Source organism: Clinocottus analis, unplaced genomic scaffold (assembly GCF_023055335.1).
Source record: "Clinocottus analis isolate CAN_PGR_092001 unplaced genomic scaffold, fCliAna1.0.p SCAF_5, whole genome shotgun sequence".
Taxonomy (NCBI): Eukaryota; Metazoa; Chordata; class Actinopteri; order Perciformes; family Cottidae; genus Clinocottus; species Clinocottus analis.
Genome location: NW_027176207.1, coordinates 17684782 through 17709507, shown reverse-complemented (window position 1 = coordinate 17709507; position 24726 = coordinate 17684782). Strand labels below are relative to the sequence as shown.

General features: G+C 42.8%; 2 protein-coding genes across 7 annotated transcripts in view; one reads left to right on the top strand and one right to left on the bottom strand.

The window, feature by feature from the left end:
• nsd1b (nuclear receptor binding SET domain protein 1b) overlaps positions 1-14405 on the top strand; it is a 24784-nt gene extending 10379 nt beyond the window's left edge. For all 5 annotated transcript variants that reach the window (XM_068601135.1, XM_068601136.1, XM_068601137.1 and 2 more), the window contains 19 exons: positions 230-342; positions 508-763; positions 1216-1316; positions 1794-1836; positions 2123-2355; positions 2704-2841; positions 3140-3263; positions 3952-4152; positions 4238-4417; positions 4973-5129; positions 5447-5652; positions 5735-5847; positions 6632-6778; positions 7992-8114; positions 8220-8336; positions 8814-8955; positions 9085-9191; positions 9381-9573; positions 10143-14405. In XM_068601135.1, coding sequence (XP_068457236.1) covers positions 230-342; positions 508-763; positions 1216-1316; positions 1794-1836; positions 2123-2355; positions 2704-2841; positions 3140-3263; positions 3952-4152; positions 4238-4417; positions 4973-5129; positions 5447-5652; positions 5735-5847; positions 6632-6778; positions 7992-8114; positions 8220-8336; positions 8814-8955; positions 9085-9191; positions 9381-9573; positions 10143-10927 — 3479 coding nt within the window. In that variant the 3' untranslated portion in view covers positions 10928-14405. The remainder of the gene's footprint in view (positions 1-229; positions 343-507; positions 764-1215; positions 1317-1793; positions 1837-2122; positions 2356-2703; positions 2842-3139; positions 3264-3951; positions 4153-4237; positions 4418-4972; positions 5130-5446; positions 5653-5734; positions 5848-6631; positions 6779-7991; positions 8115-8219; positions 8337-8813; positions 8956-9084; positions 9192-9380; positions 9574-10142) is intronic.
• Positions 14179-24726, bottom strand: rab24 (RAB24, member RAS oncogene family). 2 transcript variants are annotated; one of them, XM_068601140.1, is made up of 9 exons: positions 24326-24726; positions 23100-23221; positions 22066-22134; positions 21305-21383; positions 20249-20316; positions 19688-19787; positions 18841-18891; positions 17417-17476; positions 14179-16597 (listed from the first exon to the last, which is right to left on the bottom strand). In XM_068601140.1, exons 2-9 carry the CDS (start codon positions 23214-23216, stop codon positions 16530-16532), a joined length of 612 nt encoding a protein of 203 aa, XP_068457241.1. In that variant the 5' UTR covers positions 23217-23221; positions 24326-24726; the 3' UTR covers positions 14179-16529. The 2 variants fall into 2 exon arrangements, with proteins under 2 accessions (XP_068457241.1, XP_068457240.1); XM_068601139.1 differs by having other exon boundaries at positions 14179-16600; positions 24326-24725.

Here is a 24726-nt window from a genome sequence, read left to right as displayed (position 1 = left end):
CTCTTAATACTGTGGTTGTATACAGATAAGATAGCAACAGTTCTTTGTATGGTTGCTACGTGCCAGCAGTTAAGCTAACTCAAAAAACCTCTGACTACAAATACTATGCTATCTTTACTTGTGGCCGGTAGCCGTGGTATATTTGTGATAATACACTCTGCTGTCTAGTAACACTATAAAGAACAGGGATTTAAAAAAGCCAGTGTCTGTTCTTGTGTATCTTTTTCAGCACATAAAAGAATTAGAAAACCAAGCAAGCGGCTGATCGAATGGACTGAAGAGTATGATCAGATTTTCTCCACCAGGAAGAAAACCAAAAAGCCTCTCCAGTTGATTGGAAAGGTAAAACTCATACAAAGTAAGATCTGTTGTAATTTTATAGTTAAATGGTGTTATATATATATAAGTAATACTATGGCATTAGGTAGCCAATACCGCTTGTTTCCAGCGACACACAAAACTCGTACCACCGATTGACCGAGTGAAATCTCTTCATTTGTTTCTCAGGACACTCAGCCTATCTTGGCCATGCCCGAACCCGCAGAATCGGACAACAGCGCACACGACCAGCCATCCGTGAACTTGCTTCCAGAAATACAGACGCCGCCTCCTGAGGAAATTGCTGCAACAACGCCCTCTGAACTACAAATTCCCAGCACTGAAAACGCATCCCGCCCAGATGCACCGGTGCTTTCGGTAGACACACTAACCCCTCCTCCTGAATCTGACCTCTCGCTGTCCGAAGGCCTCGTCAAAGCCACCGGTGAGGATCTCTTTGTGTTTCTTTCTTTGCTACTTCACAAAGTTACAACAAGACCTATTTTTTGGGGGGGCAGCGTTTTCTGTCAGCCATGTAAAAAGTCTCCTGGCCAAAATAATGTGGACACACGAACATTACATCCATGTGTGACTATTAAACATGCTATTGCAAAACCACAGCTAGTAATATGCTGATATACCAGCCTGCACCTGTCTGTGGAGGCTTTCAACAAGATTTTGTAAGTTGGCTCTGGAAATTTAGTTTGATCCCATTCAGCCACAGGAGCATTAATGAAGTTGGCCACTGATCATGAAATAAGTTTAGATGGGCTACTGCTAACATCTCATAGACATCTGCCCCCAATATTATTTTTGTAAAGGGGTTACCAACGTAAAGCCTGGGAACCACTGTTAAAATATAACAATCAGCGATTTTATGTGACATTTAATGTACAGGAGATGTTCCCGTGCTGGAGAAGAAGCGGAAGAGGAAACCCACTCAGAAGATCCTGGACTATTGTATCGAGGCAGAGGCCTCAACGGTCCCCAAGAAGAAGGTAAATATATATAATCTGCTGTGTGCACATTTATTATTCTGTGGTAGAATTATATTATTTCATTATTATTATATTATATTCCTTTATACTTCGACATCACTGTCTCAGGAGTAAATGTTGCACTTTTTAATAACGTTAACTACTTTGCCCTTTGGTTAAAATAAATAATTCTCTATCTATTAAACTTATTAAAGTCACTTTTCAAGTTTATTAGATTTCATGATAATTTTCTTCTAAACCGGCTTTTGGGAAATGAGTTTTCAGCTTTATCTGGATTTCACAAATTAACAATTGACCACAAAATCAATGCCGGCGCATGCAAACTTCATGCAATTAGAGATTAGCATGTTGGACAGACATCATATTCAAGATCAGGAAAGACGAGAAAAGAGGAAGACTCTACAGTAGAGTTGATTTATCATAAAATTATGAATATGGGATTTTCAAACCTTTTTGTCAATTTTTCTCTTGTCACAGGTGAAAACTGTGAAGAACAATTTACATCCTGATTCTCAAACAGGTCAGTGAATCATATATGTATATTACACTGTTCAATTTATAATAATCTTGCTTAATATTTCATATCTTTTCTTTTTTTTTTGTGAAAAAGTACTTGAAAGGGGAAAAAAACGTGTCCCTTTTAAGAATATTAAACAGTTAAATTTATTTTCATGAGAAGAATATGATTGAAAATGATTAAAACACTAATTTGGAATATATAGTTATTCATCGGATTATTTTCCTGCAGTGTTGTGATTCATACAGTTGTGATGAACAGTTTCTAACATTTTCTTTCTTTTTCCCAGATTCTGGACCGCCTTCTTTGATATCAAAGAGTAAGCAGCCCACGGCCTCCAGCTCCACACCGACACCCACAGAGGCGTCCACCTGCGCGCATGCAGATCCCCCTCCCAGCTCTCCGGCGCCCTCCTCTCCAGCACCGCCGCCGCCCGAGCCCGAACCCGCCCACGTGGAGACGCCATCGGAAGACGTTGATGCTCCTCAAGCAGAAGACAAAAGGGACACAGCGGAGTCGGAGGTCGGCCGTCTTCCTTGTGGTGTTTCACCTCCCACTTTGTGATTTAATTTGAACTCAGCTAATGTTTGACAGAGCTACAAATGACCAGAAGATGGCATTCAAACAAAGATAAAGAGCATGTTCTGTGGGAGGAAAGACCTGTTGACAGTTAAAAGATACCGTTTTGATTTAAGACAAGATTAAATCATTTCTTGACGGCGGGGGGGAAAGGGAGCAACTTTACAGCAGCGAAAAGATTTTAAACTAATAGTTTTTTGCAGCGATAAATCAAACTCATATACGTGTTATGCATTTAAAAAGTATGCAATCTCATCACGGGCTCTGATTTTATGATTTTTGTCGTCTTAGGGCGACATGTCCAGCTTGGATCAAAGCTTCTCCTCCATGAAGGACTACTTGTCGCTGTGTGACGATCCACATTTACCCTCCAGGAAGATCATAGGGGACAGAGGAGGTCCTGCCTCCATGAAGGAGAACATATGTCAGGTGAGATATTCTTTTCAGTCAGTGCCAAAAGAGAGATTGTAGTGAAGCCCGGAGAGATCCAATAGTAACTGAAGTAGACATCTGGCTGTGAGAAAGATATTCAACATGAATAGATACTACTCATTAAACAGTATGAAGGAGGATAAGCGCCAACAGGCCTGTAAAACACGCTAAAATACATCCTCCACTTTTCTTAATATCACAATACATCAAAAATGGAAAACCCAACCTTCACAGCTTCTTGTAATAACTCATTATATCGGGTATTTTAAAGTAGTTTGTGTGTTTCCCACCCCAGGTGTGTGAGAAGACGGGGGAGCTGCTGCTGTGCGAGGGTCAGTGCTGTGGAGCCTTCCACCTGCACTGCATCTCTCTGGCCGAGGCCCCGAAAGGGAAGTTCATCTGTCCGGAGTGCAAATCGGGTACGACCGCGTTGACGGGCATTCTCTAAATGACATTAAAATATATAGGTACCACGTGTCAAAGGTCTCTGTTACTAATTGTGAAAGAACAATAAAAGAAACACCTATACTTGTTTATTACTACTACTACTACTATACTAGATGTATAAATTATACTATATGTAAAAATAGCCCGGGATAAAGCAGCCAGAGCAGCAATGAATGTAACCTGATGAACTTCTGAGGACTGAAACCTCACAAATACAAACCTAATAATAGAAAACGTGAAGAACAAAATCAGATTTCTTAGATTTTGTTCATTTGTGACATTTAGTTTCACTGTTTTTTCAGCTTCTGAATTCTAGGATTGACAACTAACAAACTAGAAACATTTGAGTTTCTGCTCATGCCACAGAGTGAAAATATTAAAGAAAAATATAGACAAAAACGTCAAAAGGACGTCAGACCTGTTCCTAAAAAAACAACGAGTCTGTTCCTCAAATTAACAATAAATAGTGGCAATAAACTTCCACGCTGAACATTTATATCATATTTATGTTTGTTTGCTTTAAAACGTTACGGTTATTGTTTGTATTCTAAATTTTATTTATGGAGATTTAGAGGTGGAGTTTGGGGTGTATTTGTGTTGCAATGGATCTCTTAATATATTTTAAATGAAGGTGACCATTTGTAATCTTCTCTCTTCTAGGCGTCCACACCTGCTTTGTCTGTAAAAAGCGCAGCGAGGACGTGCGCCGCTGTATGATTCCCGTGTGCGGGAAGTTCTACCACGGCGAGTGCATCGCCAACTTCGCCCCGACCGCACCTGTGAACCGAGGCTTCCGCTGCTCCATCCACGTCTGCCTCACCTGCTTCATCGCCAACCCCAACAGCCCGTCCATCTCTAAAGGTCGAGCGGAGGTCGCTCCGGACGATTTTCCTGTCGCTCGGGTTCCCCCTCCGGCGCTCTGACTGTACTGTTTGTTGGTCCGCAGGTCGCCTGGTTCGGTGCGTGCGCTGCCCGGTGGCCTATCACGCTACGGACCTCTGCATGGCGGCCGGGTGCGTCGTCCTCTCCAACAACAGCGTCATCTGTCCCAACCACTTCGCGCCCCGCCGCGGCGTCAAGAACCACGAGCACGTCAACGTCAGCTGGTGCTTCGTCTGCACCGAAGGTACGGGTTAAGGAGCACGCGGCCTCGGCTTGAATCTGCCCCAAAGCCGGTAGATTAATGGGAACGTTTGACATTTTGGGGAACCCGCTTGCACGTAACCCCCCTTGTGAAACAGCAACTTGACAGTTTAACACTTTTAATTAGCGTAGATTTAAGGAGCTGGTTTGTAGATGAAGTTTTCATCAAACGCAGCGACGCTGGCTGTTAACCCTGTTTCCAGTCTTTGAGCGTAGCTGTTCTTATTTACAGTATATTCACAAGAGTGGTATCAATCTTTTCAACTCATTAACTATCCGTACAAAAGTGAAAACAACTTCCCAAAAGTTCAATATATTCTTTCTCGCACACCACGAGTGTTAGAGGAGTAGTATCGTCTCTTTAGCTGCTAAATGTTTCTCTTTATTGACCAGCGAGTCGCGGACAGCGTTTGTCAGAGCGTAGACGGAACAATAAGCTAACATGCTAAGCGCAGCGTATTTCAGGAAAACCGCGGTAACCTTATCGTAGGTCTAGCTAACCTGCACGTGTTGATGCGTTCCCCCGTTCGTCCTCTAGGGGGCAGTCTGCTGTGCTGTGAGTCGTGTCCGGCTGCGTTCCACCGGGAGTGTCTGAAAATGGAGATGCCGAAAGGCAGCTGGTTCTGCAACGACTGCAAGGCTGGGAAGAAACCTCGCTTCAAGGACATCCTCTGGGTGAAGGTCGGCCGGTACAGGTCAGTTATTATTTTCTTTTCTTTTATTACAAAATTCTTGTTTTTCGGGATGTTTTGGCCTGTGGATGACAAGTACTTTTGAGGGAAATGTGTCAATTAAATAAATTTGCATGAAGTCTGGTCCATTCATGGTCCCTTCAGTTTGAACTGTTATTACTCCTCTGATTTTTCATTTGGCGCCATCATCAGGTCAATATTTAGTTGTGTCCAATACTTTGTTAGCGACATGCAGAATTGATAAAAATTCCCATCAGCCTCACAGAGCTGCAAGCATGCGTTTAGACTCTTATGTTTTTTTCTTCTCCTGCTCCATGAAGGTGGTGGCCGGCGGAGGTCAGCCATCCCAAAACGATCCCGGAGAACATCCAGCGGATGAAGCACGATGTCGGGGAGTTTCCCGTTCACTTCTTCGGCTCCAACGATTACCTGTGGACGTACCAGGCCAGGGTCTTCCCTTATATGGACGTGGACGCCATCAGCAAAGAGAAGATGGGGAAAGGTGTTGATGCCACCTACAAGAAAGGTATCCCGCGTTGTCGGCCGTGTCTTCTGTTTGTAACTGCGACGATGACTCGAGTTTTCTGACCGTCGTTCTCCCTCCTCAGCTTTGGAGGAGGCGGCTGTTCGATTCCGAGAGCTGCAGGCGGAGAAGGAGCTCCGGCAGCTTCAGGAGGACAAGAAGAACGACAGGAAGCCTCCTCCGTTCAAACACATTAAGGTCAGGGAGACCCGGGGTCTTACTTTGCATCTCTGTTTACACTTTACACCAAACACGCTTCATCCTCCAGGTTTTTACAAAAGAGAAGCAAAGAAACTACCATTAAATACCATTTCCACAAACCATTGGAATCAAGGTAATTAGCCAGTTTTACGGAAACTACGGTCAAAGTGTTATAAAATATGGCATTTATATAATGGCTACTTTAAATATTAGCCACGCCAAAAAAGAGTGAAAAGTAAATTCAGTGTAATGGACATTATTCCACAGCACTTATTCCTTTAAACAGCGGCTCTGTTTGGTTGAACAGAAATATTTAAGTGGTGGTCTCATTTACTTTTCGATTCCTTTTTTTTTTTGATTGATGTTAATCTATCTTTTTATATAACGCAACTCTTCTAGCTGATGTTTTTTAACATTAAAAGCTTTCCAATAATGAAGGGAAGGCTGATGGGATTTTAATGTGGAAACATGGGGTGGAAGTAATGAAGTTCTTTCACATTACACCAAACAATAAAAAATGGAAATTGGAATTATTCATTGAACCTCAAAACACTTCAGTTCATTGTCTCTACACCTGTCGAGCATTTCATTCTAGCAGGACACAAAACAAAAGAACAACAGAAATTGGGACTAAAATCCTTTAAATGTTTTTTACTGTATGATTATTTATTCATTATTTATTATTCTGACAAAAGATGACTTCATATACGCGCTCTGATAGATTTGAAGATAATCTCTGTCAGAGATTGAACGCCTCCTTCCTCCTTTTTGACTCGTTCAGGTGAATCGACCAATAGGGAAGGTGCAGATCTTCACGGCCGACCTCTCGGAGATCCCCCGTTGTAACTGCAAGGCGACAGACGAGAGTCCGTGTGGGATGGACTCTGAGTGCATCAACCGCATGCTGCTGTACGAATGTCACCCGCAGGTACAGAGACGCCTCCGGCATACCTTATAGATTATAGAGGTATTCATGGATTATGATGAAGAGCTAGTTATGCTTCGTGTCGAGGTGCTGAGTTACCGCCAACTTAAAGCTTAATGTAGGAACTGCATGGAGAAGGCTGTTGGTCTATTTTCTCATTGGCTTTTTGGAAAACATGATGTGCACAAATATGTCTGTGTAGAAAATGCTAATTTATAATCTGCATCAAATCCTTAACTTTCTTTTCAAATCTTTGTTTTCAAGTTTTACTCATTGAAACTCAACAAAAAGAAATGCAAATAGGAGAAATATTTATTATCTTCATAAAAAACAATGTCAATTTCCCTCTTTTTCAAATTCATACCTCTTCAAACAAATAAAAACAAATAAAGTATACCCATACTTGCATACATATACACATCCACGCATACATATCCACATACAAGCGTACATACACAGCATCAGCGTTCATTCTTGACCCTGGGAAGAGAAGCAAAAGAAGGCTTACCCAAGCCAAGAGAACATAAATATAATGTGTGTCATTAATATTAAGACCTTGTGGTAGTTTATATTTTCTGGAGATATTCCAAGGGGCAACTCCGAACCTTATAAAACATTAATATATATCACAAATTGTCTCAGGACCATAGAGATACAGTCAACGAAAACACGCTTATTTTCACGTTCATCGGTCACAGACCGACATGATGATTCATTAGGAGTCTTCATGTTTGTGTCCATCAGATTAATTATAATCAAATATTCACGACTGTAAAAGTCAGATTACAAGCCGCTACTACCTTCGGTGGGTGCCCCCCGCTAGCTCCCCGCTGTAGCCAACTAGCGCTGCTGCTAGCTCTCTGCTACAACCACCGAAAGTAGCAAGACCAGCCCTGGCTCGACGCCCGACAGCGGAGCGCTAGCAGCAGCAGCAACGGGGTGCTAGCTTGCTACAGCGGGGACACGGACCGAAGGTAGGAGCGGCTTGTAACACAACTTTTACGGCAAACTTTAGCTCTCCACCAACTCCCAAGGAGAACATCTGTCTCTTTAGCAGCTCCTCTATGTTCAGTCTGCTTGTGTCTGTCGGCGTTTTACAGCTGTCCTCTGAAAAAGACGAGATAAGAATGACAGATAAACAAGGAGAGGAAACTCACGCTATAGCTCCATTAGAAAAACAAAAGTTTGAGCTGAAAGAGGCTGAAATGTTTCGCAGGTTTGCCCGGCCGGCGAGCGCTGCCTGAACCAGGCGTTCAGCAAGCGTCAGTACAGCCAGGTGGAGATCTTCAGGACGCTGTCTCGAGGCTGGGGGCTGCGCTGTGTCCACGACATCAAGAAGGTGACTACCTCTGTCATCACTCCTACTGGAGCCGCCGCCAGGACGCGTGGTCGCTGTTTAGAGGGATTGAATCGGTCCAAATGATGTTGAATGTGTTTGTGTCAGGGCCAGTTTGTGAGCGAGTATGTCGGGGAGGTGATTGACGAGGAGGAGTGCAGGTCCAGGATCAGACACGCCCAGGAGACCGACATCTGCAACTTCTACATGCTGACTCTGGACAAGGTACAGCTACACAGCCAGATTAAGTAGATTAAGTAGCGTGGTGGTGGTGCACTGTTTTGACGGCGAGGACTCAAGAAAAAAAAGAAAAAAAGGTCTAAATGTAGTTTCTTGAGGAAAATTGCCTTCCTGTTTTCATCTTGAGGGTATAGACGTCTTTTGGAGCCGATCAGAGATATTCCACCTGAACCCGACGTGCATAAACACATTTTTCAAGCATTTTCAAGGCATGAAAATACGTAAGGATGAGGAAATGTGGTCTACCCAAACAAGAACCGAGACAAGTGGCAGCAAAACAAGGCTCTTCCCGTCACTCAGATCTTGATTTATGCTCGTCTGCTGGTTGGAGTGTTTTATAAAATGTGTTTATTTACCGATGTGTTTGACCCTTGTGACCTCTCTCTCTCTCTTTCCCTCGTTTCCTGCCGTCTCTCGGTTTGGAAATGAGTCGTGACAGTTCTCGTGTGTTTTTCTCTATAGGATCGAATCATCGACGCCGGGCCGAAGGGGAACGAGGCTCGCTTCATGAACCACTGCTGTCAGCCCAACTGCGAGACGCAGAAGTGGACGGTGAGCGGAGACACCCGGGTGGGACTGTTCTCTCTCGTCGACGTCGCCGCGGGTAAGTACAATATATCACCGGCTGTAATCGGAGTATTGAACAAAATTCCATGCTGAGACATGAGGAATGCTGAGGTGTTGTGTGTGTGTGTGTGTGTGTGTGTGTGTGTGTGTGTGTGTTTCTGCTCAGGCACAGAGCTCACTTTCAACTACAACCTGGAGTGTTTGGGGAACGGGAAGACGGTCTGTAAATGTGGGGCACCGAACTGCAGCGGCTTCCTGGGCGTCAGACCAAAGGTGAGGGCAGTGACGCAACTTTAAATACCCATTTGTTATTTAACACCTGAGGATCAGAGGTGGAATGGAGGAAGTATTTAGATCCTTTATAAAGTAAATGTACTAATATCACACTGTTAAAATACTACACTACAAGTAAAATTCCTGCATTAAAAACTGCATTAAAAACTTCTCTCCTCTCCAAACCAGAACAACCCTCCATCTGACGACAAAGGCCGTAAGATGAAGAGAGGCAAGAGGAAGAAGAAGGTGGTGGTGACCAAAGAGCGAGAGGACGAGTGTTTCAGCTGCGGAGACGGAGGACAGATGGTCTCCTGTAAGAGACCCGGCTGTCCCAAAGTCTACCACGCCGACTGCCTCAACCTCACCAAGAGGCCTGCAGGTCAGCGGCTCTTCACTTAACACAATAACTCACATTTTCTTTTGGTGAAATCTGTGGTATTTGGAACATGCAGTCACCTCCAGGGAGTTTTTCCTGGAAAACTACCTGAGAAAACATTTCAGTATTTCATGCTGCAGCCTCTTTACCATTCCACAAACTCCCCCATCCCCGCTTTAACAGCCACTTAGGTCTGTTTTTTTGTCTTTTGACTGTTGAGCAGAGGCTTCGGCCACTGTTTTATTTAATTTCATCCCCGTCTTCAAAGTCTCAAAAGTCAACGTGACGAGCGAAAGGTTGTGAGCGCCTAGGAAGTGTCGAGCTTGTGCTCATCACAGCCCCGAGCTTGTGGGACCGCATTTGTGCGCGAGGAGCAGAAATGCTCCCTCGTGAGGATGTTTTGTTTTTTTTCCGCTTGCAGATATTGTTCTGCGCGCTCACATCGTGGGATTTTAATGCGAGTGGGTTTTGAGACCAATTAAAACATCATAAAACCATCACAGGTTCAAGTCCCAAGCGCGGAAGTGTCTTTCGTGCTTTCCTTGACGCTCTTGTCTGTGTATTCATTGCAGGTCGCTGGGAATGTCCGTGGCACCAGTGTGACGTGTGCAACAAGGACGCGGCGTCCTTCTGCGAGATGTGCCCCAGCTCCTACTGCAACCACCACCGCGAAGGCCTGCTCTTCATCTCCAAGCTGGACGGCAAGCTGTGCTGCAGCGAACACGACCCCTGCGGGCCCGACCCCCTGGAGCCGGGGGAGATCCGGGAGTACGCGCCCGAGCCCAGAGCCCTGACGTCGGGGCTGGGCATGGCCGTCATCCCCTCGGCTGCTTCTCACGCCGCCACCGGTCCGAAACCGACCGTCAGGAAGATCCAGGAGATCGGCGGTGGCGGTGGCGGTGGCGGTGCGCGTCCCTCCGAGTCGCTCCCTGCCTTCTCCATCCCGGTACCCATCACTATTCCTGTCGCGGCGCCGGCTCCCTCGCCTCCCCCCTGCAGCTCAGGTGCTCCCAGCAGCCCTCCGGTGTATGACCTCCCGCACTACTCGCCTATCTCCTCGTACGAGGAGGATGAGGAGGATGAGGAGCTGCTGGAGGAAGTGGAGGAAGAGTCGGAGGAAGAGGGCGAGCTGGGGAGGCAGAAGTCAGTTTCTCACGAAGACGATGGAGAGGCGGTGGTGGAGTACGTGGAGATCAAAGAGGACGACGATGACGACGACGACGAAGAGGGCGAGGAGGACGGGGGGGAGGAGGACGATGAGGATGACAAAGAGGAGGACGAGGGCGATGACGACGACGACGACGACGACGAGGAGGACGACGACGAAGAAGAGGAAGGGGAGGAGGAGGAGGAGTGACGCACAGTGGATTATTATTACAATCGCAGGCAGCGAGCCCTCGCAGGGAAGATGAACCAATCACAAGTAGCCCAGTCTGTCACTGTATGGAGGACAATTTAGGACAAAACTAAATCAACGCATAAATAAAGTGTTCATAAATCAAAACAAATAAACAGCATAAATACTGTAGAGAACCATATTTATACACAGACTTTCCGTTCATCGTTTATTTAGTTTTGTCCTGATCATCGGCTCCACGCTCGGTTCACGGCGGTGACTTTGCACACACTAGCGCTGACCGCACCTTCATACGGGAGATCCGACAAAGACGATTCTCTGGAACTGCTACACGATGTACAACTCGAGATTTGTGAACCTATTTCACTCCGATATACTTGTTTTTCTCACAGATATCACCTGCTGGTTTGTTTTGGTATTTGTTTCTCGGTAGTATTTCAGCAAGTTGACCCTGCAAAAAAAAAAGAAGAAAAAAAAAAGCGTATGTAGTTGGAGACAGTTCTTGTATCTGCAGAGCCAGTGTGTATCCTGTAGGTGTTTCGTGCTAGAAAAGACTGCACTGTACTGTAGCTTCCTGTCGAGGGCGGCTGAACTCTTCGGTCGTCGGCCCACGTAAACGACCTCCACTTGGTTACGTTTGAATTAAATAGTGGCCACGTTTTTTTTTTTTTTTAAAGAACCAGAAGAAAGAATTAAAAAAACATGAATTTATCCGCCATCTTTGAAACATGAAAAAAAACCAGACGCAGCTTCTTCTGGACATGAATTCCTCGAGGGTCAGTGGACCTCTCGTTTATTGTTTCACGATTATACCTGACCGTTGACACCGGTGTCGTTGCTTCCTTTCACTCCGCCCTCTTCTCGATCATTTGATGGTGCTTCTTCAACATCAGGGTATCCTCGACAAAGTGTGAACGTGCCACATGAATTGCTGCCTGGTGTAGTAGCCTCAGCACGGGTTCACACGACACGCGGTGCTGCTAGTTTGACACCGAAAACCGGCAACGGAAAGTAGCGAGGGCGTTTTTTTTCTTCTTTACGTTTGAACCATTTTAATGCCCGCCACCCTCTCGACCCTCCCCAAAAAAAAAAACAAATCTCAAATTGACGAGGATTCAGCGTTTGCTTGAGAATACTATTCATGCCTCAGAGGAAGTGTTTATTGCAAAGCCGTCTCAGCAGCTGACCGGTCCAGAAGCTCACATCCATCACAAAAGTCGGTCTGAAGGCAGAGACGTCGCTCCGGTGTGTCACGCTGTGCTCTGTGGTCATTATTTATAAACTGCTCTGTGAGGCACAAACGATGACGGGGGACTCCCGCCATGGCGCTTACTCCAGTGTATGTTCTTGCCACACGTGTTTCCGCTCTGTCTCCAAGCTTAATATCGTCTGTGTGTTTATCTGCCGATGCCTTAGCGTGTTTTTTCTTTTCTTTTGGAGATCTTTTTAAGGAGTGGTTTGGCGCCTGTGAAAGCCAAGTGTCCCTACTACTAATGCCTTTTTACAGTTGCCCAACGAGCAGTGTTTCATTCCAGTGTAATTATGACCTGTTAGATCTCAACTATTGACCTGTTAAAACAACTGCTATATATATATATATAAATATATAAGAAAAAGAAGTTATGAAATAAGCGTTGTACCGGCCTCGTTCTTAACACATGTGTTGGTCCAACATGAAGCGACATAGAGCTTTGACATGATTTTGATGACACAAAGAAGTGTTTTTCAGTCATATGTGGCTTTAAATTTGTTCGATTACAATTCAAAAATTCCAGGATGTAACCTCTCAAGTGCTTTAAACATGTAAAACAATTGTTTTTTTCAACTACAACCCCCCCCCCCCCCACCCTCCCCAACAAGCCCCCGTCAGAGCGCCACGTGGTAATTAGCATCACTGGAGAAATTATTGCTGAATGCAAACCAAACAATCATTATTGTTTCATCCAAAGGACGAGATTAAAAATCTTTTAATTCAAGCCGTGTTCATGTTTTACTGTCCGGCACAGTATTACATACATGTTGAGCGTAAACTATGCACAGACAAAGAAATGGAAAGAACTATTCGCATGCTAAACGCCAATTAGCTTCACGGGAAGCTAAATGCTAATTAGCTTCACAGGAAGCTAAGTTGCTAACTGAACTGTTTGGTTATTTTTCTCCATAGGACGTGAGATAAATCCCATAAACATTAGTTTCCCCACCGGGGATTAATAAAGTTATCTATTCTTTAGCGTTAGATACTTATTTTGAGAAATAGCTAGGTTGTTTTTTTTTCCAAGGTTTTTAAAATAGAATCCCTCCATGGCTTCAATATTAATAATACAAAGAGTATGTATGTAATTGACAATATATATTTGCTTTTTAAAGTGTTTTCCAGTCCCTTTAATGATAGTCGTCTATGGGGGAAATGCTATTCGGTCCCTGTTGTAAAACTAAGGCGTCACTGAAACACAAGACCAGACCAGGAGCCAGCGCTGTCTCCGCCTCTCCTCATGCGTCCATGATGTAGGGTAGCAAACGAGTAAAATGGGCCTTTTTCACTTTAGCCGCTTCAGTTGCTTCGTGCACGTCGGCTCAACGTCTTGACTTACTGGGGGCGCTCGTTAACGGAGCCCTCGTTAACGTCATTGGGAACACCTGTGCTTTTCCTACTGTGACCAGTCAGAAAGGTCTGCTGGTGAGAAAGTCCTCAGAGTCCCGCCCACTGCGCTCTGAGCTGTTGTTCCTCCAACGGTGGGAAACAGCCGTCATTGTGACCCAGCTCTGGCGTGAGGCCGGCGTTCTCTATCCTCTGATAATCAAACAGCAACAGGAAATGGAGATGCCGTGATAAACTTTATTTTTCACTTGACAGAGACATATCTTTTTTTATTCAGCCATGAGAAGGAAGGGGAAGCCAGAGACGTCTGATCAGCTGAAACAAGTAGGAACACGTGTAGGTGGGAAATAAAACGTTAGAAAATGTACCAGAGATAAAGTAGAAAACGACTCAGAGAAGATTTAAAAGAAAATAAACCAAGCCCAAGAGTGTAAACATGTAGCAATACATTCACAGTGAACACAAAACGCTCCAAAGATCATTTTCATAAATAATAAATCGGCTTTTATTGTAACAGCAGAAACGTAAATGAGGTGTCTGGTGTAAATACGTCTTTATACAGAGTTTCTGTATTCACTAAACTCATTTAAGGACCACAATGCAATTTAATTTTTTTCCAAGGTCAAAGAATCACCGTGGGGACAAAGAGACCTTTGATTATTAGAAGTACATCAATTTATTGACATTTATATCACATTTGTCGATACTTCCCAGCTGTATACAGCCAATATCTTTTGTAATATAATGAATCAATTCAATACTGATAAGCATGGCAGATTGATGGATAGATTTAACAATTACTAAATTAAAAATGTTAAGCTAAAATTTAAGATTTATTGCAAAACTTTTGTAAATTAATTTTAAGACGTAGATATTTTGTTAGGCCTTTTTTTTTTAGGGATCTGAATTTAATTATTTTTAAACACCTGCAGATCGGTGATATGACTGCTTCTTTATTTCCCAGTGGTGCAGCTCATCTGTGCTTTTGGGTCATAATTAAATGTCAGAAAGTCCCTAAATGCACAACAGAGGATCAGTTCATATTGTATATTATTATAATACAGCTTTGCAGTACAACAAACAGCTGATGGGTCAAACAAATATATTTTTTTTCCCATTCCAGTGACAGTTTTGCTGATTTCAAGTGATTTCATTTGGCTTATTGTAACGTCCCTTTTTGAGGCACAAGCTTTTATGTAAATGCATTTTACATTTCTTTCAAGGTGAGGATATAAATACGACGTGAGATGATACTACTGAGAGGAGACATTTTGAAACCAGCAAAATAATCTGCAAATAGAATAAGAAAAAAAAAAGACTAACAAAAAGGTTTTCTTGCTCCACAAATTCAGTTCTGCTCTTTATGCATTAACTTTAAGGTTGGTGATGATTTGCAATACATTTTAGCTTTTTCCTAACAGCATATTGCCATTATATTTCAACCAACGCATAAAAACCTCACATAGTGTACACAAAGGAAAAAGAAAATGCGTATCTCAATCGCTATCAAATCTTCCAGAGCTTTGAAACATTTTAACAAGCTTTTAATGTTACAGAACATATTTGTACTTTACACCGGTCTGTCTTAAACAGCCCTCAATATAAAATATTGTGCATCAAAATATCAACACGTCAAACGTCAACACATCAAAGCAGCGACATGGAGGAAACTGATAGTGTCAATTTATTTCCCCGCGTCTTCGTGGCAGCGCGACTTAAAAAGGCAATAAATTAAGAGTGTTTCAGTTACATACAGCTGTAAATATTGTTCTGAGGACATTGGGGTGACAGTTTGAGCCACGTTGCACACGTTCACCCACAAGGTTCTGATGAAATGTGTAGTTCCTCACCACAGCGGAAAGGACATTTGATCATCTGTTTGAAGAAGTGTTTCTTTAAACCCTTCACTGCCGCAAGAGACTGAAAGAAAAACCGACGGTCACATTTCCACACGTGCTCTTTTGCATTTGAAATGACAAAAATCAAGATCATTTAGAGTTTTAAATGGTGACAAAGCAACTGTCCTTTTGTAGTTGTGTTTCTCAGGCCATGCAGTTGAAGTAGAGATGTTGGCGTTATAGTTGCCTTAAAAATCAGAATCGTAGCCGATGCTGCAAAAGATGACGTGCCGGAAACGTGTGATCCGTGCTGTCCCGAGGGATGTTTTATAAGAATGAATTCATCGGAAGTCGCTCACTCAGCACATAAGCCAAAAAAAAAAATGCACACATGACCACCGGCATTCATAATGTCAAAGAAGTATTTGAAAGTTTTGAACAAACACCATCTACTGCAGGATATCAAGGCCTTCACAAGGCTCACTGGTATCAATTCATTCGTGAGTTGTACCAGTTTTGCAAAAGAAGAATTCATTTTAAGTATGATAGGGTGCACAAATTGTTTAGATTTTTCTTTTTTATAGCCAATTTGGCCAATTGGCTTCATCGAAGACGACGAACAGACAGGTTTCCACAACGAGGTTAAATTCCCGAAACAAAAACAAACTGCTGTAAACAAAGCATTCGCCCTCCTGACGCACTTCTTGCTAAAACAATCGAGCTCTCTGCCAGTGTTTGGAGACGCGTTTACTTCCACGATCGCGCTCAAGAAGCTACTGAAGAAAAAAAAAAGGGGACAAAAATGGGGGGGAAGGAGGAAGTGTTGGTTTTTTTTTTTAAACCTCTCTCCCACCCAGCAACACCTGCAGCAGCAGCAGATCCTCTTCCATAAAGTCTTGCAGCCGTCAGTTCTTTATGGCACAAAAGAAATAAACCTATATAACAAGTGTTTAACAGAACTGCTTGTTATTTTTGTTTTATTTTTCCTGCTTCTGTGGTTTGGATTCCAGCTCCAGAGCCGACTTATCTGACCATCCATCCATCCATCCATCCATCCATCCATCCATCCATCCATCCATCCATGCAGGGTATCCACGTCTTTTCTCCAGCCGAGGGAAGGTGACCCCCCCCCCTCCCTTTCCGTTTCCCTTCCTGTTGCTCGGCATTAGTTGTTATGGCAGCAGGAGTAGAAATATGAGTCTTTCTTCTGGCCCAAGTCCACTCCCGTTTCCTCTGCTGAAAACCAGGAAGAGACTTTATGTTCAGAAGCTTGTACGTATAGCAGCTCGGGGTCAGTTCAGGAGCTGAAGGAAAACTTTCCCCCTTGGAGAAGCGTTCGTTCACACTTTGGTTTGCATTAAATAACCAAGATATAGCCGAGAGCTTTAGAGGCGCAGGTTAGCGGATTGTCTTTCCTTTGTCTGGTGACCGGCTAGTTTCCAACACAGTGATCAGGTGTATTGTATGTACAGTGTATTTACAGCAGTGTAGAAATACCCACTTCAAAATAAAAGTCCTAAATGTTCGCTATAAGTACTGGCATCGAAATACAGCAGTGCAAAACGTGCTCACAATGAAGACTGGGCCATCTCAGAATAATGTATATCAATGGCATTACTGTGGAGTTACTCTCATCCCATGACACCAACTGGCTGATCATTTTTGCGAGATTACCGCTAATCACGACGCCAGATGAGTGAAAACTTTGTTTGGCTTTTTTCCTGTAATCAACGTAGCATTAAAACATGGTGGAATTAACTGTCAAGCTAGCTATTGGACAGTTTGACATGTCCAACATGCTTTCATAATACATTAGTTCCAAAAAATGAGCCAAAAAAATAAGCCGGCGCTGGGTCTCTAGCACTAACACTAATGTGTTTTCCTCATTAAAAATAATAGTCGCCTTTTTTTCTCCTTCCATCATACAGGTCGATATCCGTTCTACTCTTATTTTATTCCTATGGTCCCGCTATAGATACCTATGATTCATCATGAAGAAGTCTGTATGTTTCATCATAATTAAGATTGCACACAAAGGATTCATACGCTCACCTGTCATATACTGGAAGGCGGTAGTGTTGTAATCCTCAGCAACTTTCTGGAACAACTCATCTGTCAGAGGAAAGAATAAAGCTTGTTAGTTTCCATCAAGACCGTTCCTCCGCTAAGCCTGGTACACTTTCAGTCTTCCATCATGTCTTCTAGGAGAAGTGCAGCAACTCAACAAGCCATTGCTCTGGTTCTCAAGTGGAGAACAAGAGTACGTGCGCTTGTGTCTCTTTCCTGATCTGGGAAGCTTGAAACGCACTCGTGGGAGTTTACGACAAGATGTGAAGTGTTGTCGAGCTTAAGTGAACCCAAAATGAGTATCGGGCTCTCCCGGCGGTCATCTCCGTACAAAAGCCGATTATCCGTGAGAATGTTTTGCCGGTGAGTAGAGGGACTCGGCCCCGCTGGTGGCTCTCTGCTGCGCTTCTCTCAGCAAAGTCAAATTCTGGTAACGCGACCGGCTAAAGAGTTCCCACCGAGGGTTAGAAAAGCACTTTATTCTCGTTGCCGACGTCTCAATTTGGCTCATGTCTTGCATGTTTATGCACTTCCCTTTTCCTCCCCAAATCATTCAAGACACGGAAATACTACCCAATCGCAAACACTCCAATATTACCCATTTTGATATAATTTGAATGAACCTAATCTGTTATTTTGTTGTATTTACTTCTCCTTTAAAACGCTCATTTGAGTGAGTTCGATTGGCCAACAGCAGCGGCTCCTTCCACATCGCATTGTAGACGGTGAATGTGCAACATTGACGCCTTTCTGTTGAAATAATGGCTATTTGTCAATCACACATAAGCTGTCCATTGCGTCTTTCTTCATGCCTTATTTTGCAGGTAAAGCCTGAATTATTGACCACGAGGAACACGCGTCCCTTCTTATCACAATGATACGTGTTCTCATCGGTTTACTCGTATATTAGATCGTAATCATTAAAAGTGCATAAGCATGGAAGGACAAGATGTTTACTTTGTATGAATGAGAATTGAAAACGTCCAGAAGGAGTAGTGGTCTAAATAGTATTGAGGTTGTAAGAAGGGTTAAAAACCTGTTTCCCCCCGCTCACCGTGAGGTCCAGAAGATTCTCAACAGTCATGTGTCACTAATTTGGCATTCCTGGCCTCCTTCTTACCTATCTAAAAGAATACACTGTGCTTTTTATAAGAAGAAAAAAGGGACTTTCTAGTTAAAATGTTCCAAACATGCGAGTTCACTGCTATCTGCTCTGTCGGGATGGGTGTCCTCTTACAACAATCAAGTAAATTTACGTGCTTGAAAAAGTTGCCAGTGTTTGCCAACGTTAGAGTTCTGAGGGACGCTCACTTCCTCAAATTGACAGACCGTGAATAAATACAGCTGTGATCACAGCCGCCCGCCCGTGTGTAAATACGTTCTGCGGGATGACTGGAGGTGTGACTCACCCACGTTATTTCCTGTTTTACTGGAGGTCTCAAAATGCAGCGCACCGATCTCTGTGAAGCAAAACAAAACAGTGGGGTTAGACACACAGAGGCTAATCGAGGTTAACCCTTTCTTAATATCCTTTAGCCATGTTCAGGAGGTTTAAAAGCACTATAGGGATCTAATTATTCCCCCGTTTGGTCAGTAACATAGTCTCAGAAATATCCATGTAAATAGTAAAACCGTTTTTCTTTTTTTTTTGCCCCGAGGTTAAAAGATTAACTTTGTTAACGCGGCTAGAATGAAAAGCCTTAAACTGCAGAGTTCACCAAGTTCAGATCCTTTAGCTTCTAGCCGTTTCACAGCTGCACCGGCCAAAGTCTGAACGCATGATGGAAAACCACAATCGAGGATTTGGCCAAGAAGTAGTACTTTGCAGAAGTAGATCATAATTTGTCCGGGAAGATAAGCGTTGATGGATTAACCAAATGAAACTGAATTTAAAATGTTAATTATTGTGAGACAATGAGCTTCCTCGCTCAAACATTAAACATTTTAAAGTTACAAATTTATTTGCTGATGTTCTAGGATTCTAAATAATAACAATATTTTTTTTTTTTTCACTAAATCAAAAGCTAAACATCACCAAAATGATTTCTTGCATAAAAATAAACAAACTAGAAGTGCACACGTACAAATATGGAGCCAAAATCAGCGCATGGTTCTGCTGGTCAGCCGTCTTAATGAAGGCTCCATGACAGTAATGTACGTGACGCATCACACACACGCACACACACACAACACTGTACGGACACGAGCGCCAGCATCGTGACCAGAAAGGTGTTTAACAGGTTACACTGTGTTTACCGTCAGCGAAGTCCTGAGCATCGTGGTAGTCGATCTGCCGCTGGCTTCGATCTTCCTCGATCAGGTCGCTCTTCGTGCCGCACAGGTAGATCTTACAGTGCTGGAGTAAACAACGCGGGTAAGAGAAACATGACAGAAGGTTGCTGAGCTGCACGTACAAACAATAACTCCACATCATGCACATAAATAGAGACCTGAGTGTCAAACCGAAATACCTTTAAAAATATGTTCAACGGGATCAAACGTCTGATTCATAAGATTTTTCCCTTATTATTTGATTAGTATTTCCTGGTTTTGTGTCAAACATTTTAGCATGCCAAGGTTTCTAGCAAAGCAACATATATCTTTAAATGACCTTTAACATGTTAGATTAGATGAGATGTTCCTTTATTGGTTCTGCAGTGGAGAAATTTGCAATCCGTGTTAAACTTTGGTCTCCATATCGATTACAAAGGAAACGTATCCTGCTCCCGTATTGAGAACTAGAGCTGACAGCGTCGGGTAAAACAGAAAACCATCAGCTCTGTCACATTTAACTTCAGACTGGAAAAGCTCCCTTACTTCCTCGCAGTTCTGCAGCTCCTTCACCCAGAACCGAGCCCGCTGGAAGCTGCTGCTGTCAGTCATGTCTACAAGTCAAAAATAAGATATGCATGTGAGCACAACTTTGCATAAAGCGCACAAAAACAGTACAGCCAAAAACCTTTGATCCCAGACTGACCTACAAGCCTTCGATTTCTCTCATTAAAGAGTCGTATGAAGAAGGAATATAAAGGAAACACTGAAATGAAGGTTAAACATTGAAACAAACAGGATGGTAAACAGTGATACATTTACATATAAGAGAAGGCGCCTAACATTGAAGCCCTTAACCAACAACATCACACAATGCCGACTAAGTCAGCTTATCGCCACCCGTGAAAGCTCTCAGCATTTTGGACTACAGAGTTCTGGAAATGAGTGCACTCCCGGTTCCCTCATCTCAAAATCTGTGGGGTTTTAAGAATGGGTTGTTGGTTTGCTGCCTGAAATGAGGTCTGTGGTTATCACAAGATTTGAATGTTTTGTTCTGTGATATAAAATACTTAATTTAATACCATACTTGTGCATTTGGAAATTGTGCACGTCTCCTTCATCGAGGGAACAAGGGCGGTGCTAATAAAGCGACGGCGACAGAGCAGCAGCTTTGTTCTCCTCTGTTGCTCTCCCGAAGGTTTCTTCCCTTTTTTCCCTGTCAAGGGGTTTTTACTTTACTTGGGGGAGTTTTTCGTCTGTGTACAGATTGCACAGCCCTCCGAGGCAAATTTGTCTTTGTGATTTTAAGGCTACACAAAATAAACTGAATTAAATTGAAAATTGAAGTTCTTTTAAATGTAGGCTTACATCATTAAGAGGGTGTTACATAATGAGATACTGTGAAACAAATGCACCTGCTATGAGTCTCAGACGCCCAGTGCTCTGTTCCCCATTTAAAAGCAGGCATGTGCATTCAGTTCTGTTTGCTAATTTAGAAATGCAAACAGCTGTTGCTAAAAACAAACACTAAAAGCCATCCCATCAGCTATGACACCTGAATGCTCTCTTTGATGGTTACGATGAGCATCGGTGTAGATTTACCGTAGCAGACTAAGGCGGCCCGGGCTCCTCTGTAGTAGATTCTGCTCATGGCTTCGTAGCGCTCCGATCCAGCCGTGTCCTGGGTGAGACGGAGGGGAAAAAGAAACTCATACAAAAATCCATCTTCCAGCTCCCTGTTGAACTTGCACAACGTCTCTGCCTCAGATCTGATGATAATTGATTACAGTCTACATTCCTACAACCCCCATGCAGGCTTTAAATGCCTTGGAAGTTAACTCCTCATGAATGCTCTAAAGGTTGTGCAGTCACCTCGAAGAAGTAGTTTATTTTGGTCATAATTAACAATTTTCTAAAAATAGAAATAAAAACAAGATATAAATGAACAACTTATACTTTTCATCAACACATGTACGATAAAAAAAGATACCATCATGAGTTATTCAAATAGTCTAAAAGTGTATCATGTTTGTTTTTAGTTTAACCTTTAAGTCTCAAAGCCATATTCTCTCTAAAAAAAATACAATAAATTATAATATTAATGCTGAATTTATAGCATTTATAGCGGATTGAAAACTTTGAAAAACAAATAAAAAGGCCAAGGATTAAAAATAAATAAACTGCCTGGGGTAGCTTGTGGGCAATGTTGGCGACAGTTTTTTTTGTATAAAATAAAAGACCATGAATCTGCCTCTGTTGCATTTATTCTGTTCCTTGTTTCTGTTTTGGTTTAACGGTCCACCTCGAGTCAGACTTTGTTATCAGAGTACACTAAAATTCACATCAGGTGGCCTCTGACTCACCCATATTCCCAGGGTGATCACTTTCTCTCCCACCTGGATTGGTTTGGCAACAAAAGCTGCACCGATAGTCTGCCAGGAAGAGAAAATAAGCATCAGTACACTCCCTTGTCCTATACTCATAATCCTGCAATTGAGTTTTCATTTACATTTTCTTTGCAGTTGGCTGTGAACTGGTAAATCAGCCAACAATGTATGCAAATGTAAAAGAAGACCAGACAGTTTATTGCAACACGTTTATCAGACTTCTATTCATACTAACGTTATTATAACGGTTAAGGTTTAAGAAATGGTAAACGTTGAAGTGTGTGTTAACCTGGTTACTGAGTGTTTACGTAATAGAGAGTTTTTATTTTTAGATTTTGTGATTTTTTAAATGACCTCTTGTTTTTGTAGATTGACAGTCAAAAAACAAGAACATTCAATCCTTTATTAATTAAATAGATAACTCCAAAGAGGAAGGGGTCTGAGGGCCGTTACAGTTTGTGTATTTGTGCCAAAACGTTACAACACACACACAACTGCACATGAAGCAGAACCAAAGCTCATAAGCAAACAGAGTTGTGTATAAGACGAGGACAGTGTGTGTTGCGTTGCTGAGTGTTAGTTTTTAATACAGTGCAATACATAAATGTTTGGGGGCTTTGAAGGTTTCAATATTGCCACTGTGAAGCTAACTGAATTGTTTACATCTATATATCCTTGTGCGTTTGTTGTTCTAAACTCACACCAAACTATGGCGGTTACACCCCGAGTCTAAATACGTCCCAAAGCCACCGTATTGCGTTATGCAACCATCAAGTTACTAACACGGGACACGAGAGAGGCATGTCTGAACAGCATGTGCACGATTCCTGGAGAAATGCTTGTCTAATGAAGCATCTGAACATGACTGCATCGGTCTCTGCGAGTGCGTCTGTGCTTTGAGATGATCACAGACTTGAGCCTGATTACCACGACGTCCCCGGGGCTAAATATATAATAACGGCTTTCATCGTGGACATGGACATTTTAAAAGCAGAGCAGCTGATACTCACATTCTGGTAGGGGCCGACCAAGAAGCGGTGGTGAACGTATCTCTCCACCAGGCTGGTCTTCCCCACACTCTCCTTTCCCAGCATCACCACTTTGGCGTCCACACGCATTGCACTCATGGTAACTGGAGAGAGGAGGAAAAGCCCAGGATGAGACCGCAGCAGAGCAAACAAGAGGGAGGAGGGAGGTTAATGTACGAGGCTGCTCAGCGTGCTGTGTGATGAAAAGACAGGATGGACAACAACTGAGAGGCAATACTAATGAAATCATACAAATTACTTGCAGGCATTTTAAAAAAAGCCTTTGTGGGGTTCGTTTGTATTTATAAAACTCCATAATAACCACATTCTGAACTTCGGCCAAATATCTTTTTACTTGTATATAAATTGTAAATAATAATGCCAATAATATGTCAGATTCAAGATGTCAGAGTACAAAAGTATTACCAGCAAAATGTACTTTAAGTATCAAAGTTAATGTACTTGTTGGACAAGATAGTCCAACCATTTTAAAGAGTTAGATTATATATATATATATATATATATATATATATATATATATATATATATATATATATATATATATATATATATATATATAATATTTCAGCTAGTGCACATTTAACTACTTTATGTACTGTGGGCTAATATTATATTTTATCAATATCAATTGATCATGTTTTGTTTGTAAAATAATAATCTGTAATCTGTAAAAAGTACAATGCATGCCTTAATGAAGGAGAGGGTATAAAGTAGCAGACAATATAATAAAAATTTGTAAAGTAGTACAGTACTTGTTTCACCACTGGACATTCAATGTGCTTTCTACATGTCACATACTCAAATAAAACTAAATACACCTTGATAATTACGAATTAAATATTGTAATAAAAAATGACCAAAGCTTCAGTTTTGTTTCAGCCATATTTTAACATATACTAGATGAATAAACAACATCTGAGCTTTCCCTGGAATAAAGTCACACTGAACGTGAAAGCAACAATAAAGAGTGTTTATATGTGGCACCTTAAGTGTTGGCATGTTGATGCCAACACTTACTTTCACTCCGTCAAATGCAGGACTATCACTGGTGACAGAGCTTCTCCCATATGGTAATACCAGATAGTACTTTGAGTACTTCTTCCAGCACTGTCCTCCTCACGGGGACAAACACGACACAGCCCTAAACAACAACCAGCCACCCCGGGAGCTCACGTACAAACACTCACCTGGTAGCTCGCTTGAGTCAACAAATCTCCCTCAACATGCCGATCCGATCCGATCCGATCCGACCCGGGGCGGTCAGACCCGTTTGAAAGCGCAGCCGCCGGTGACCGACAAACCGCTTGTCATCTCTCCGTCTCCTGCCGTTTGGTTCTGTAAGCGGCAGTTAGCTAACAGAGTTTACGTTTGCGCAACGGGGAGGTGAAGTGCCGAGCCGCCGTTTGGAGGGGGAGAATACACGTTACAGAAACAGACGGGAGCCGGTTAACGGAAGCTCGGTTTTCTCGTAATTATTCCGGGTGACTGACGTTGAACAGCTGGCCGGGAGACAGAGCTCTTTATGGGAGGGTGGAAAGCTCCATCCGAGCTTTTTGTTTGGGTGGGAACCAAAGAGGCGGCAGCGGTT